The sequence below is a fragment of the Salvelinus alpinus genome, chromosome 10 (genome assembly GCF_045679555.1).
Source record: "Salvelinus alpinus chromosome 10, SLU_Salpinus.1, whole genome shotgun sequence".
Lineage (NCBI taxonomy): Eukaryota > Metazoa > Chordata > Actinopteri > Salmoniformes > Salmonidae > Salvelinus > Salvelinus alpinus.
The window spans coordinates 81,905,940-81,918,212 of NC_092095.1; the positions used below are offsets into that span (position 1 = coordinate 81,905,940).

At 49.6% G+C, this 12,273-nt stretch overlaps 1 protein-coding gene across 4 annotated transcripts; it reads left to right on the forward strand.

Annotated features, from left to right (window-relative positions):
- The first annotated feature begins 751 nt into the window (after window positions 1-751).
- Window positions 752-12,267, forward strand: mrpl16 (mitochondrial ribosomal protein L16). Of its 4 annotated transcripts, none has more exons than XM_071331015.1 (5): window positions 752-999; window positions 3,205-3,276; window positions 5,477-5,625; window positions 8,829-9,122; window positions 11,808-12,267. In XM_071331015.1, exons 1-5 carry the CDS (start codon window positions 933-935, stop codon window positions 11,997-11,999), a joined length of 774 nt encoding a protein of 257 aa, XP_071187116.1. In that variant the 5' UTR covers window positions 752-932; the 3' UTR covers window positions 12,000-12,267. The 4 variants fall into 4 exon arrangements, with proteins under 4 accessions (XP_071187116.1, XP_071187119.1, XP_071187118.1 ...); XM_071331018.1 differs by lacking the exon at window positions 11,808-12,267 and adding an exon at window positions 11,040-11,149 and having other exon boundaries at window positions 777-999; XM_071331017.1 differs by lacking the exon at window positions 11,808-12,267 and adding an exon at window positions 10,212-10,310 and having other exon boundaries at window positions 777-999.
- The last annotated feature ends 6 nt before the right edge of the window (window positions 12,268-12,273 follow it).

The following is a 12,273-nucleotide window of genomic DNA, read 5'->3' on the forward strand; positions in this document are numbered from 1 at the left end:
TAATGTACTGGTAATTTAGTACAGGACTGAAGATGGCGCTGCAGTGGATCTCTCTCTATGGCCAGGGCGTGACAGTACCCCCCCCCCCCCAAAGGTGCGGACACCGGCCGCAAAACCTGACTCTAAAGGGGAGGGTCCGGGCGGGCTTCCTTTGCAGCGGCAGCTCTGGTGCGGGACGTAGACCCCCCTCCGCCTCTGGCTTCCCCCACTTTGTTGGCGCCTCTGGTTTGGGGACCCTCGCCGCCGACCCCAGACTGGGCACCCTCGTTGCGGGCCCCGGACTGGGCACCCTTGTTGCGGGCCCCGGACTGGGCACCCTCGTTGCGGGCCCCGGACTGGGCACCCGGACTGGGCACCCAGTAGTAGACAATTTCCTGTTTGTTGTGTCGCAGTAATATGGTTCCTAGTTCTACTCAGGAGCACCTCTAGTTTCCAAATCCACAGAGTGTACAACCCAAGGAGCGTCGCTGCTCAGGGGGGCCCATTCTACTATCTGTACACAATGTACAGATCATAAGGTCCAATAAATTATAGAAGTACATAAACAAAAAACATTGTTGATCATGTAGGCTTGACATATATATATATATATATATATATATATATATATATTTTTTTTTTTAAGACATAATATCTTATAGAACTACTTTTAATTATTCTTTGTATGATAACTTAGTATAAAATATATTAATAATTATATACATTTTCCATAATTTTTGCCCTAATTATGGGACTTTTAGTCTGAAAGGTTGCAAAAATCCGTGACCCGGAAGTACTTGTTCATTCTTACCTACTTCATAGCGGTGTGACCTTGTACAACGCGTGATTTTATGAACGAACCTATTTATCGTAACCTGTAATAGTTGTTTATTTGAAATGATGGTGACGATAACATAAAATATAAATTTCTAACATAGTCATAACTTGTAGCTATGCTTTCTCTAATCAAATCCGCGCTTGTCGGATTGGCCAACACTGGTAAATCCACGGGGCTCCAAGGTAAGGTTCTGTCACAGTAGCTAGTTTACCGGACGTGGGGTAGACTTGTGACGGCGCAAACTGTTCAATGTTCTTTGTCTCATCAAAAACATGACAAGACTGACCCGTGTTTTGAAGTGTGCGAGAGGGCTTGACAACGCGTTAAGATTGGAAACGGACGCGAGTAACTAGTGTGGACGAAATGGAGAAAAGATTGCGGATGTAAACAGCTGCGTTTGATTGCGAACAATATTGGTGTCAGTTGTGATATTTAGCGGGAGGATGAGGGTCACGGATCTGAATGGACTGTAGTGGAAAGACAGGAAGAGATCACGATACAGAAAGCGATGGAGAGTCTAGTGAAGAAAGAATAAAGGGGGCCAAGACAATAGCAGTGTTGTGTTGGAGTGGAAAGTGGTGATGGTGTTTGATGAGACCACAGGGCTTCATTTACACGCGATCCGACTAACCGATGTCATAGAGAAAGAGAGAGGTGTGAAGTCCAACTGGCCCGGTTCATGAGAAAAGGTAGATTGCAAATATTTTGTACATCACATTAACAGTCATGTCTCTAGTTCTTATACTAGGTAGAGGAGAGAGTCATCACATTAACAGTTATGTCTCTGGTTCTCTGTTAGGTTGAGTAGAGTCAGTCCTGCTGAAAGCCCTACAAACCAACCAGCTAGATGAAGACGGAGCTAGCTAGCTGTGAATGGTTGCCCTGCAAACCAACCAGCTAGATGAAGACGGAGCTAGCTAGCTGTGAATGGTTGCCCTACAAACCAACCAGCTAGATGAGGAAGGAGCTAGCTAGCTGTGAATGGTTGCCCTGCAAACCAACCAGCTAGATGAAGACGGAGCTAGCTAGCTGTGAATAGTTGCCATACAAACCAACCAGTTAGATGGAGCTAGCTAGCTGTGAATGGTTGCCCTGCAAACCAACCAGCTAGATGAAGACGGAGCTAGCTAGCTGTGAATAGTTGCCATACAAACCAACCAGTTAGATGGAGCTAGCTAGCTGTGAATGGTTGCCCTACAAACCAACCAGCTAGATGAAGAAGGAGCTAGCTAGCTGTGAATGGTTGCCCTACAAACCAACCAGCTAGATGAAGGAGCTTGCTAGTTGTGAATGGTTGCCTAACAAACCAACCAGCTAGATGAAGGAGCTAGCTAGCTGTGAATGGTTGCCCTACAAACCAACCAGCTAGATGAAGGAGCTAGCTAGCTGTGAATGGTTGCCCTACAAACCAACCAGCTAGATGAAGGAGCTAGCTAGAGATAAAGACGGAGCTAGCTAGCTGTGAATGGTTGCCCTGCAAACCAACCAGCTAGATGAAGAAGGAGCTAGCTAGCTGTGAATGGTTGCCCTACAAACCAACCAGTTAGAATAAGGAGCTAGCTAGCTGTGAATGGTTGCCTTACAAACCAACCAGCTAGATAAAGAAGGAGCTAGCTAGCTGTAAATGGTTGCCCTACAAACCAACCAGCTAGATAAAGACGGAGCTAGCTAGCTGTGAATGGTTGCCCTACAAACCAGCCAGCTAGATAAAGACGGAGCTAGCAAGCTGTGAATGGTTGCCCTACAAACCAACCAGCTAGATAGACGGAGCTAGCTAGCTATGAATGGTTGCCCAACAAACCAACCAGCTAGATAAAGACAGAGCTAGCTAGCTGTGAATGGTTGCCCTACAAACCAACCAGCTAGATAAAGATGGAGCTAGCTAGCTGTGAATGGTTGCCCTACAAACCAACCAGCTAGATGAAGGAGCTAGCTAGCTGTGAATGGTTGCCCTACAAACCAACCAGCTAGATAAAGACGGAGCTAGCTAACTGTGAATGGTTGCCCTACAAACCAACCAGCTAGATGGAGCTAGCTAGCTGTGAACGGTTGCCCTACAAACCAACCAGCTAGATAAAGACGGAGCTAGCTAGCTGTGAATGGTTGCCCTACAAACCAACCAGCTAGATAAAGACGGAGCTAGCTAGCTGTGAATGGTTGCCCTACAAACCAACCAGCTAGATAAAGACCTAGCTAGCTGTGAATGGTTGCCCAACAAACCAACCAGCTAGATGATCTTAAAGAATATTTCATGCATGATGTATTCTTGCAATCTTTGACATGTTTTTGACTGGCTGCCTGCAGCCACTATTATGATAGCTGGGCTGGCTAGCTAACGGCTTTAGCTAGCTAGCAGCAATATAAAACAACGATTGTTTGTTGTCTAGGTGTCCTGCAGAGTCATCTGAAGGTCCTGTCTGCTGGGATGAAGACCTACGAGGTGCCTCCAGACTACAGTGGTAAGTATCTTACTTTGCCATGCACCTTCAGCATTCAATCATTTGAACTGGCCTCCTTGAATGAATGAATGAATGAATGAATGAATGAATGAATGAAGCATTGTGTTAACCCCCTCTCATCTAGAATGAATGAAGCATTGTGTTAACCCCCTCTTATCTAGAATGAATGAAGCATTGTGTTAAACCCTCTTATCTAGAATGAATGAAGCATTGTGTTAAACCTCTCTTATCTAGAATGAATGAAGCATTGTGTTAAACCCTCTTATCTAGAATGAATGAAGCATTGTGTTGACCCCCTCTTATCTAGAATGAATGAAGCATTGTGTTAAACCTCTTATCTAGAATGAATGAATGAAGCATTGTGTTAACCCCCTCTTATCTAGAATGAATGAAGCATTGTGTTAAACCTCTTATCTAGAATGAATGAAGCATTGTGTTAAACCTCTCTTATCTAGAATGAATGAAGCATTGTGTTAAACCCTCTTATCTAGAATGAATGAAGCATTGTGTTGACCCCCTCTTATCTAGAATGAATGAAGCATTGTGTTAAACCTCTCTTATCTAGAATGAATGAATGAAGCATTGTGTTAAACCTCTCTTATCTAGAATGAATGAAGCATTGTGTTAACCCCCTCTTATCTAGAATGGATGAAGCATTGTGTTAACCCCCTCTTATCTAGAATGAATGAAGCATTGTGTTAACCCCCTCTTATCTAGAATGGATGAAGCATTGTGTTAACCCCCTCTTATCTAGAATGAATGAAGCATTGTGTTAAACCTCTCTTATCTAGAATGAATGAAGCATTGTGTTAACCCCCTCTTATCTAGAATGAATGAAGCATTGTGTTAAACCCTCTTATCTAGAATGAATGAAGCATTGTGTTAAACCTCTCTTATCTAGAATGAATGAAGCATTGTGTTAACCCCCTCTTATCTAGAATGAATGAAGCATTGTGTTAACCCCCTCTTATCTAGAATGAATGAAGCATTGTGTTAAACCTCTCTTATCTAGAATGGATGAAGCATTGTGTTAAACCCCTCTTATCTAGAATGGATGAAGCATTGTGTTAACCCCCTCTTATCTAGAATGAATGAAGCATTGTGTTAAACCCCTCTTATCTAGAATGAATGAAGCATTGTGTTAAACCCCTCTTATCTAGAATGAATGAAGCATTGTGTTAAACCCTCTTATCTAGAATGAATGAAGCATTGTGTTAAACCTCTCTTATCTAGAATGGATGAAGCATTGTGTTAACCCCCTCTTATCTAGAATGAATGAAGCATTGTGTTAAACCCCTCTTATCTAGAATGAATGAAGCATTGTGTTAAACCTCTCTTATCTAGAATGAATGAAGCATTGTGTTAACCCCCTCTTATCTAGAATGAATGAAGCATTGTGTTAAACCCCTCTTATCTAGAATGGATGAAGCATTGTGTTAACCCCCTCTTATCTAGAATGAATGAAGGATTGTGTTAACCCCCTCTCATCTAGAATGAATGAAGCATTGTGTTAAACCCTCTTATCTAGAATGAATGAAGCATTGTGTTAATACCCTCTTATCTAGAATGAATGAAGCATTGTGTTAATCCCCTCTTATCTAGAATGAATGAATGAAGCATTGTGTTAAACCTCTCTTATCTAGAATGAATGAAGCATTGTGTTAAACCCTCTTATCTAGAATGAATGAAGCATTGTGTTGACCCCCTCCTATCTAGAATGAATGAAGCATTGTGTTAAACCCTCTTATCTAGAATGAATGAAGCATTGTGTTAACCCCCTCTTATCTAGAATGAATGAAGCATTGTGTTAACCCCCTCTTATCTAGAATGAATGAAGCATTGTGTTAACCCCCTCTTATCTAGAATGACGACAAGTTGATGGTCATGGAGGTGAAGCATTCCATTTGCATCATAACAACATTACATCATATCTGTCAAGGTTTCTGACCACACACACACACACACACACACACACACACTGGCTACAGGTCAAGATCACCCAGACTCCATACAATGTTTACCGTGACCCTGTCTCCTGTCTGTGACCCTGTCTGTGACCCCTGTCTCCTGTCTGTGACCCTGTCTGTGACCCTGTCTGCGACCCCTCTCTGTGACCCCTGTCTGTGACCCCTGTCTGTGACCCCTGTCTGTGACCCTGTCTCTGACCCCTCTCTCTGACCCCTGTCTGTGACCCCTGTAGAGGTTGTGCTACCTGAAAGACCCAAGCTGAAGTTTCTGAACAAGGTGCCCAACTTTAAGAAGGCGAAGAAGGAGATGAAGAAGCTAAGAGACATTCAGGGACCAGCCCAGACAGCCAACACCTTCACCAAGGGACAGTACGGCATCGTGGTGAGTGTGTGTGTGTGTGTGTGGAATACACAGAGAACACAGTCTACATGCCTACCAGGGTTATGTGTTAAAATAATCTCCCATCAGGGTCTGTGGATGTAGTTACATTGACCTTTAGGGGGAAGTTTTGATCAATGTTCCAGACTTGTTCTGTGATTGATAAAAGTTATTTTATTTCTTCACTGTTTCAAACTTCCTCCTGTCATTGTCCTCCACTTCTTATCCAATCATCCTCCTGTCCTCAGGCGCTGGGCGGGGCTACCTCCTTATCTAATCATCCTCCTCAGGCGCTGGGCGGGGCTACCTCCTTATCTAATCATCCTCCTCTCCTCAGGCGCTGGGCGGGGCTACCTCCTTATCCAATCATCCTCGTCTCCTCAGGCGCTGGGCGGGGCTACCTCCTTATCTAATCATCCTCCTCTCCTCAGGCGCTGGGCGGGGCTACCTCCTTATCTAATCATCCTCCTCTCCTCAGGCGCTGGGCGGGGCTACCTCCTTATCTAATCATCCTCCTCTCCTCAGGCGATGGGCGGGGCTACCTCCTTATCTAATCATCCTCCTCTCCTCAGGCGCTGGGCGGGGCTACCTCCTTATCTAATCATCCTCCTCTCCTCAGGCGCTGGGCGGGGCTACCTCCTTATCTAATCATCCTCCTCTCCTCAGGCGCTGGGCGGGGCTACCTCCTTATCTAATCATCCTCCTCTCCTCAGGCGCTGGGCGGGGCTACCTCCTTATCTAATCATCCTCCTCTCCTCAGGCGCTGGGCGGGGCTACCTCCTTATCTAATCATCCTCCTCTCCTCAGGCGCTGGGCGGGGCTACCTCCTTATCTAATCATCCTCCTCTCCTCAGGCGCTGGGCGGGGCTACCTCCTTATCTAATCATCCTCCTCTCCTCAGGCGCTGGGCGGGGCTACCTCCTTATCTAATCACCCTCCTCTCCTCATGCGCTGGGCGGGGCTACCTCCTTATCTAATCATCCTCCTCTCCTCAGGCGCTGGGCGGGGCTACCTCCTTATCCAATCATCCTCCTCTCCTCAGGCGCTGGGCGGGGCTACCTCCTTATCCAATCATCCTCCTCTCCTCAGGCGCTGGGCGGGGCTACCTCCTTATCCAATCATCCTCCTCAGGCGCTGGGCGGGGCTACCTCCTTATCCAATCATCCTCCTCTCCTCAGGCGCTGGGCGGGGCTACCTCCTTATCCAATCATCCTCCTCTCCTCAGGCGCTGGGCGGGGCTACCTCCTTATCCAATTATCCTCCTCAGGCGCTGGGCGGGGCTACCTCCTTATCTAATCATCCTCCTCAGGCTCTGGGCGGGGCTACCTCCTTATCTAATCATCCTCCTCTCCTCAGGCGCTGGGCGGGGCTACCTCCTTATCTAATCATCCTCCTCTCCTCAGGCGCTGGGCGGGGCTACCTCCTTATCTAATCATCCTCCTCAGGCGCTGGGCGGGGCTACCTCCTTATCTAATCATCCTCCTCAGGCGCTGGGCGGGGCTACCTCCTTATCTAATCATCCTCCTCTCCTCAGGCGCTGGGCGGGGCTACCTCCTTATCTAATCATCCTCCTCAGGCGCTGGGCGGGGCTACCTCCTTATCTAATCATCCTCCTCTCCTCAGGCGCTGGGCGGGGGCTACCTCCTTATCTAATCATCCTCCTCTCCTCAGGCGCTGGGCGGGGCTACCTCCTTATCTAATCATCCTCCTCTCCTCAGGCGCTGGGCGGGGGCTACCTCCTTATCTAATCATCCTCCTCTCCTCAGGCGCTGGGCGGGGCTACCTCCTTATCTAATCATCCTCCTGTCCTCAGGCTCTGGGCGGGGCTACCTCCTTATCTAATCATCCTCCTCTCCTCAGGCGCTGGGCGGGGCTACCTCCTTATCTAATCATCCTCCTCTCCTCAGGCGCTGGGCGGGGCTACCTCCTTATCTAATCATCCTCCTCTCCTCAGGCGCTGGGCGGGGGCTACCTCCTTATCTAATCATCCTCCTCTCCTCAGGCGCTGGGCGGGGCTACCTCCTTATCTAATCATCCTCCTCTCCTCAGGCGCTGGGCGGGGCTACCTCCTTATCTAATCATCCTCCTCTCCTCAGGCTCTGGGCGGGGCTACCTCCTTATCTAATCATCCTCCTCTCCTCAGGCGCTGGGCGGGGCTACCTCCTTATCTAATCATCCTCCTGTCCTCAGGCTCTGGGCGGGGCTACCTCCTTATCTAATCATCCTCCTCTCCTCAGGCGCTGGGCGGGGCTACCTCCTTATCTAATCATCCTCCTCTCCTCAGGCGCTGGGCGGGGCTACCTCCTTATCTAATCATCCTCCTCTCCTCAGGCGCTGGGCGGGGCTACCTCATCTAATCATCCTCCTCTCCTCAGGCGCTGGGCGGGGCTACCTCCTTATCTAATCATCCTCCTCAGGCGCTGGGCGGGGCTACCTCCTTATCTAATCATCCTCCTCTCCTCAGGCGCTGGGCGGGGCTACCTCCTTATCCAATCATCCTCCTCTCCTCAGGCGCTGGGCGGGGCTACCTCCTTATCTAATCATCCTCCTCTCCTCAGGCGCTGGGCGGGGCTACCTCCTTATCTAATCATCCTCCTCAGGCGCTGGGCGGGGCTACCTCCTTATCTAATCATCCTCCTCAGGCGCTGGGCGGGGCTACCTCCTTATCCAATCATCCTCCTCTCCTCAGGCGCTGGGCGGGGCTACCTCCTTATCTAATCATCCTCCTCTCCTCAGGTGATGGGCGGGGCTACCTCCTTATCTAATCATCCTCCTCTCCTCAGGCGCTGGGCGGGGCTACCTCCTTATCTAATCATCCTCCTCTCCTCAGGCGCTGGGCGGGGCTACCTCCTTATCTAATCATCCTCCTCTCCTCAGGCGCTGGGCGGGGCTACCTCCTTATCTAATCATCCTCCTCTCCTCAGGCTCTGGGCGGGGCTACCTCCTTATCCAATCATCCTCCTCTCCTCAGGCGCTGGGCGGGGCTACCTCCTTATCTAATCATCCTCCTCTCCTCAGGCGCTGGGCGGGGCTACCTCCTTATCTAATCATCCTCCTCTCCTCAGGCGCTGGGCGGGGCTACCTCCTTATCTAATCATCCTCCTCTCCTCAGGCGCTGGGCGGGGCTACCTCCTTATCTAATCATCCTCCTCTCCTCAGGCGCTGGGCGGGGCTACCTCCTTATCCAATCATCCTCCTCTCCTCAGGCGCTGGGCGGGGGCTACCTCCACTTTGGTCACATGGAGATGATGCGTCTGACCATCAACAGGAGGATGGACCCTCGCACCACCTTCGCCCGCTGGCGCATCAACGCCCCCTACAAGCCCATCACCAGGAAGGGCCTGGGCCAGAGGATGGGCGGGGGCAAAGGGAACATAGACCACTACGTCACACCGGTGAAGTACGGACGGATGATTGTGGAGGTCGGGGGACGGCTGGAACTGGGCGAGGTGGAGCCTATCCTCAAGGAAGTGGCCAAGAAACTGCCCTTCCCTGCCAAGGTCAGCCGCCCGCTGGGGATACATGAAGGGTTAATAAAATGGGCAAAATCTAGAGGTGGTGCTGGCCAATCACAGTAGCATCTTCTCTTCTCTATATGCAGGGATATGTTGGGGGGGGGAAACTAACTAGTTCCCTATTAGGCTTGGGATATTGAATTATACTGTGGTAGCATCAGAGACCTCATTACATTCTACTGTGGTAGCATCAGAGACCTCATTACATTCTACCGTGGCAGCATCAGAGACCTCATTACATTCTACTGTGGTAGCATCAGAGACCTCATTACATTCTACTGTGGTAGCATCAGAGACCTCATTACATTCTACTGTGGTAGCATCAGAGACCTCATTACATTCTACTGTGGTAGCATTTACATTTACATTTAAGTCATTTAGCAGACGCTCTTATCCAGAGCGACTTACAAATCAGAGACCTCATTACATTCTACTGTGGTAGCATCAGAGACCTCATTACATTCTACTGTGGTAGCATCAGAGACCTCATTACATTCTACTGTGGTAGCATCAGAGACCTCATTACATTCTACTGTGGTAGCATCAGAGACCTCATTACATTCTACTGTGGTAGCATCAGAGACCTCATTACATTCTACTGTGGTAGCATCAGAGACCTCATTACATTCTACTGTGGTAGCATCAGAGACCTCATTACATTCTACTGTGGTAGCATGAGAGACCTCATTACATTCTACTGTGGTAGCATCAGAGACCTCATTACATTCTACCGTGGTAGCATCAGAGACCTCATTACATTCTACCGTGGTAGCATCAGAGACCTCATTACATTCTACCGTGGTAGCATCAGAGACCTCATTACATTCTACCGTGGTAGCATCAGAGACCTCTTTACATTCTACCGTGGTAGCATCAGAGACCTCTTTACATTCTACTGTGGTAGCATCAGAGACCTCATTACATTCTACCGTGGTAGCATCAGAGACCTCATTACATTCTACCGTGGTAGCATCAGAGACCTCATTACATTCTGCCGTGGTAGCATCAGAGACCTCATTACATTCTGCCGTGGTAGCACGGCATTATGTAACCTCTGACCTCTCTCTCCACCAGGTAGTGTCCAGAGAGAGCCTGGCAGCAGGAGCACTATACCTGATCCTGTCCTTATGTAACCTCTGACCCCTCTCTCCACCAGGTAGTGTCCAGAGAGCGCCTGGCAGCAGGAGCACTATACCTGACGCTGTCCTTATGTAACCTCTGACCTCTCTCTCTCCACCAGGTAGTGTCCAGATAGAGCCTGGCAGCAGGAGCACTATACCTGATCCTGTCCTTATGTAACCTCTGACCTCTCTCTCCACCAGGTAGTGTCCAGAGAGAGCCATGCAGCAGGATCACTATACCTGATCCTGTCCTTATGTAACCTCTGACCCCTCTCTCTCCACCAGGTAGTGTCCAGAGAGCGCCTGGCAGCAGGAGCACTATACCTGATCCTGTCCTTATGTAACCTCTGACCTCTCTCTCTCCACCAGGTAGTGTCCAGATAGAGCCTGGCAGCAGGAGCACTATACCTGATCCTGTCCTTATGTAACCTCTGACCTCTCTCTCCACCAGGTAGTGTCCAGAGAGAGCCTGGCAACAGGAGCACTATACCTGATCCTGTCCTTATGTAACCTCTGACCCCTCTCTCCACCAGGTAGTGTCCAGAGAGAGCCTGGCAGCAGGAGCACTATACCTGATCCTGTCCTTATGTAACCTCTGACCCCTCTCTCCACCAGGTAGTGTCCAGAGAGAGCCTGGCAGCAGGAGCACTATACCTGATCCTGTCCTTATGTAACCTCTGACCCCTCTCTCCACCAGGTAGTGTCCAGAGAGAGCCTGGCAGCAGGAGCACTATACCTGATCCTGTCCTTATGTAACCTCTGACCCCTCTCTCTCCACCAGGTAGTGTCCAGAGAGAGCCTGACAGCCATGCAGCAGGAGCACTATACCTGATCCTGTCCTTATGTAACCTCTGACCCCTCTCTCTCCACCAGGTAGTGTCCAGAGAGAGCCTGGCAGCAGGAGCACTATACCTGATCCTGTCCTTATGTAACCTCTGACCCCTCTCTCCACCAGGTAGTGTCCAGAGAGAGCCATGCAGCAGGAGCACTATACCTGATCCTGTCCTTATGTAACCTCTGACCCCTCTCTCCACCAGGTAGTGTCCAGAGAGAGCCTGGCAGCAGGAGCACTATACCTGATCCTGTCCTTATGTAACCTCTGACCCCTCTCTCCACCAGGTAGTGTCCAGAGAGAGCCTGGCAGCAGGAGCACTATACCTGATCCTGTCCTTATGTAACCTCTGACCCCTCTCTCCACCAGGTAGTGTCCAGAGAGAGCCTGACAGCCATGCAGCAGGAGCACTATACCTGATCCTGTCCTTATGTAACCTCTGACCCCTCTCTCTCCACCAGGTAGTGTCCAGAGAGAGCCTGACAGCCATGCAGCAGGAGCACTATACCTGATCCTGTCCTTATGTAACCTCTGACCCCTCTCTCTCCACCAGGTAGTGTCCAGAGAGAGCCTGGCAGCAGGAGCACTATACCTGATCCTGTCCTTATGTAACCTCTGACCCCTCTCTCCACCAGGTAGTGTCCAGAGAGAGCCATGCAGCAGGAGCACTATACCTGATCCTGTCCTTATGTAACCTCTGACCCCTCTCTCCACCAGGTAGTGTCCAGAGAGAGCCTGGCAGCCATGCAGCAGGAGCAGCAGGACTTGGAGCAGAACAACCAGAACCCCTGGACCTTCCAGAGGATCGCCAGGGGCAACATGCTGGGCATCAGGAAGGTCCTCAGCCCCTTTGACCTCCACAACCACGGGAAGTACAGCGGAAAGTTCCACAACCCAGGCAGGGTGTGAGGGAGTCGCCCGTGGTGCTGTCACATTTTAACAGCTGCGCTTTGGAACATGGCTTGCATCCAAAATGGCAGCCCATGGAGCCAAAATGGCTGCCTATTCCCTATTCGGTGCACTACTTTTGATCAGAGCCCAGGTGCCATGTCAGACGCAGCCCATGGAGCCAAAATGGCTGGCAGTCATGGGGAGAATTCTCTCCTGTGTGACTCCCTTATTGGAAATGTAGATCAGTGATTGGTGTTCAATCGGAAAATAAAGACACTTGTCTGAATCTTCT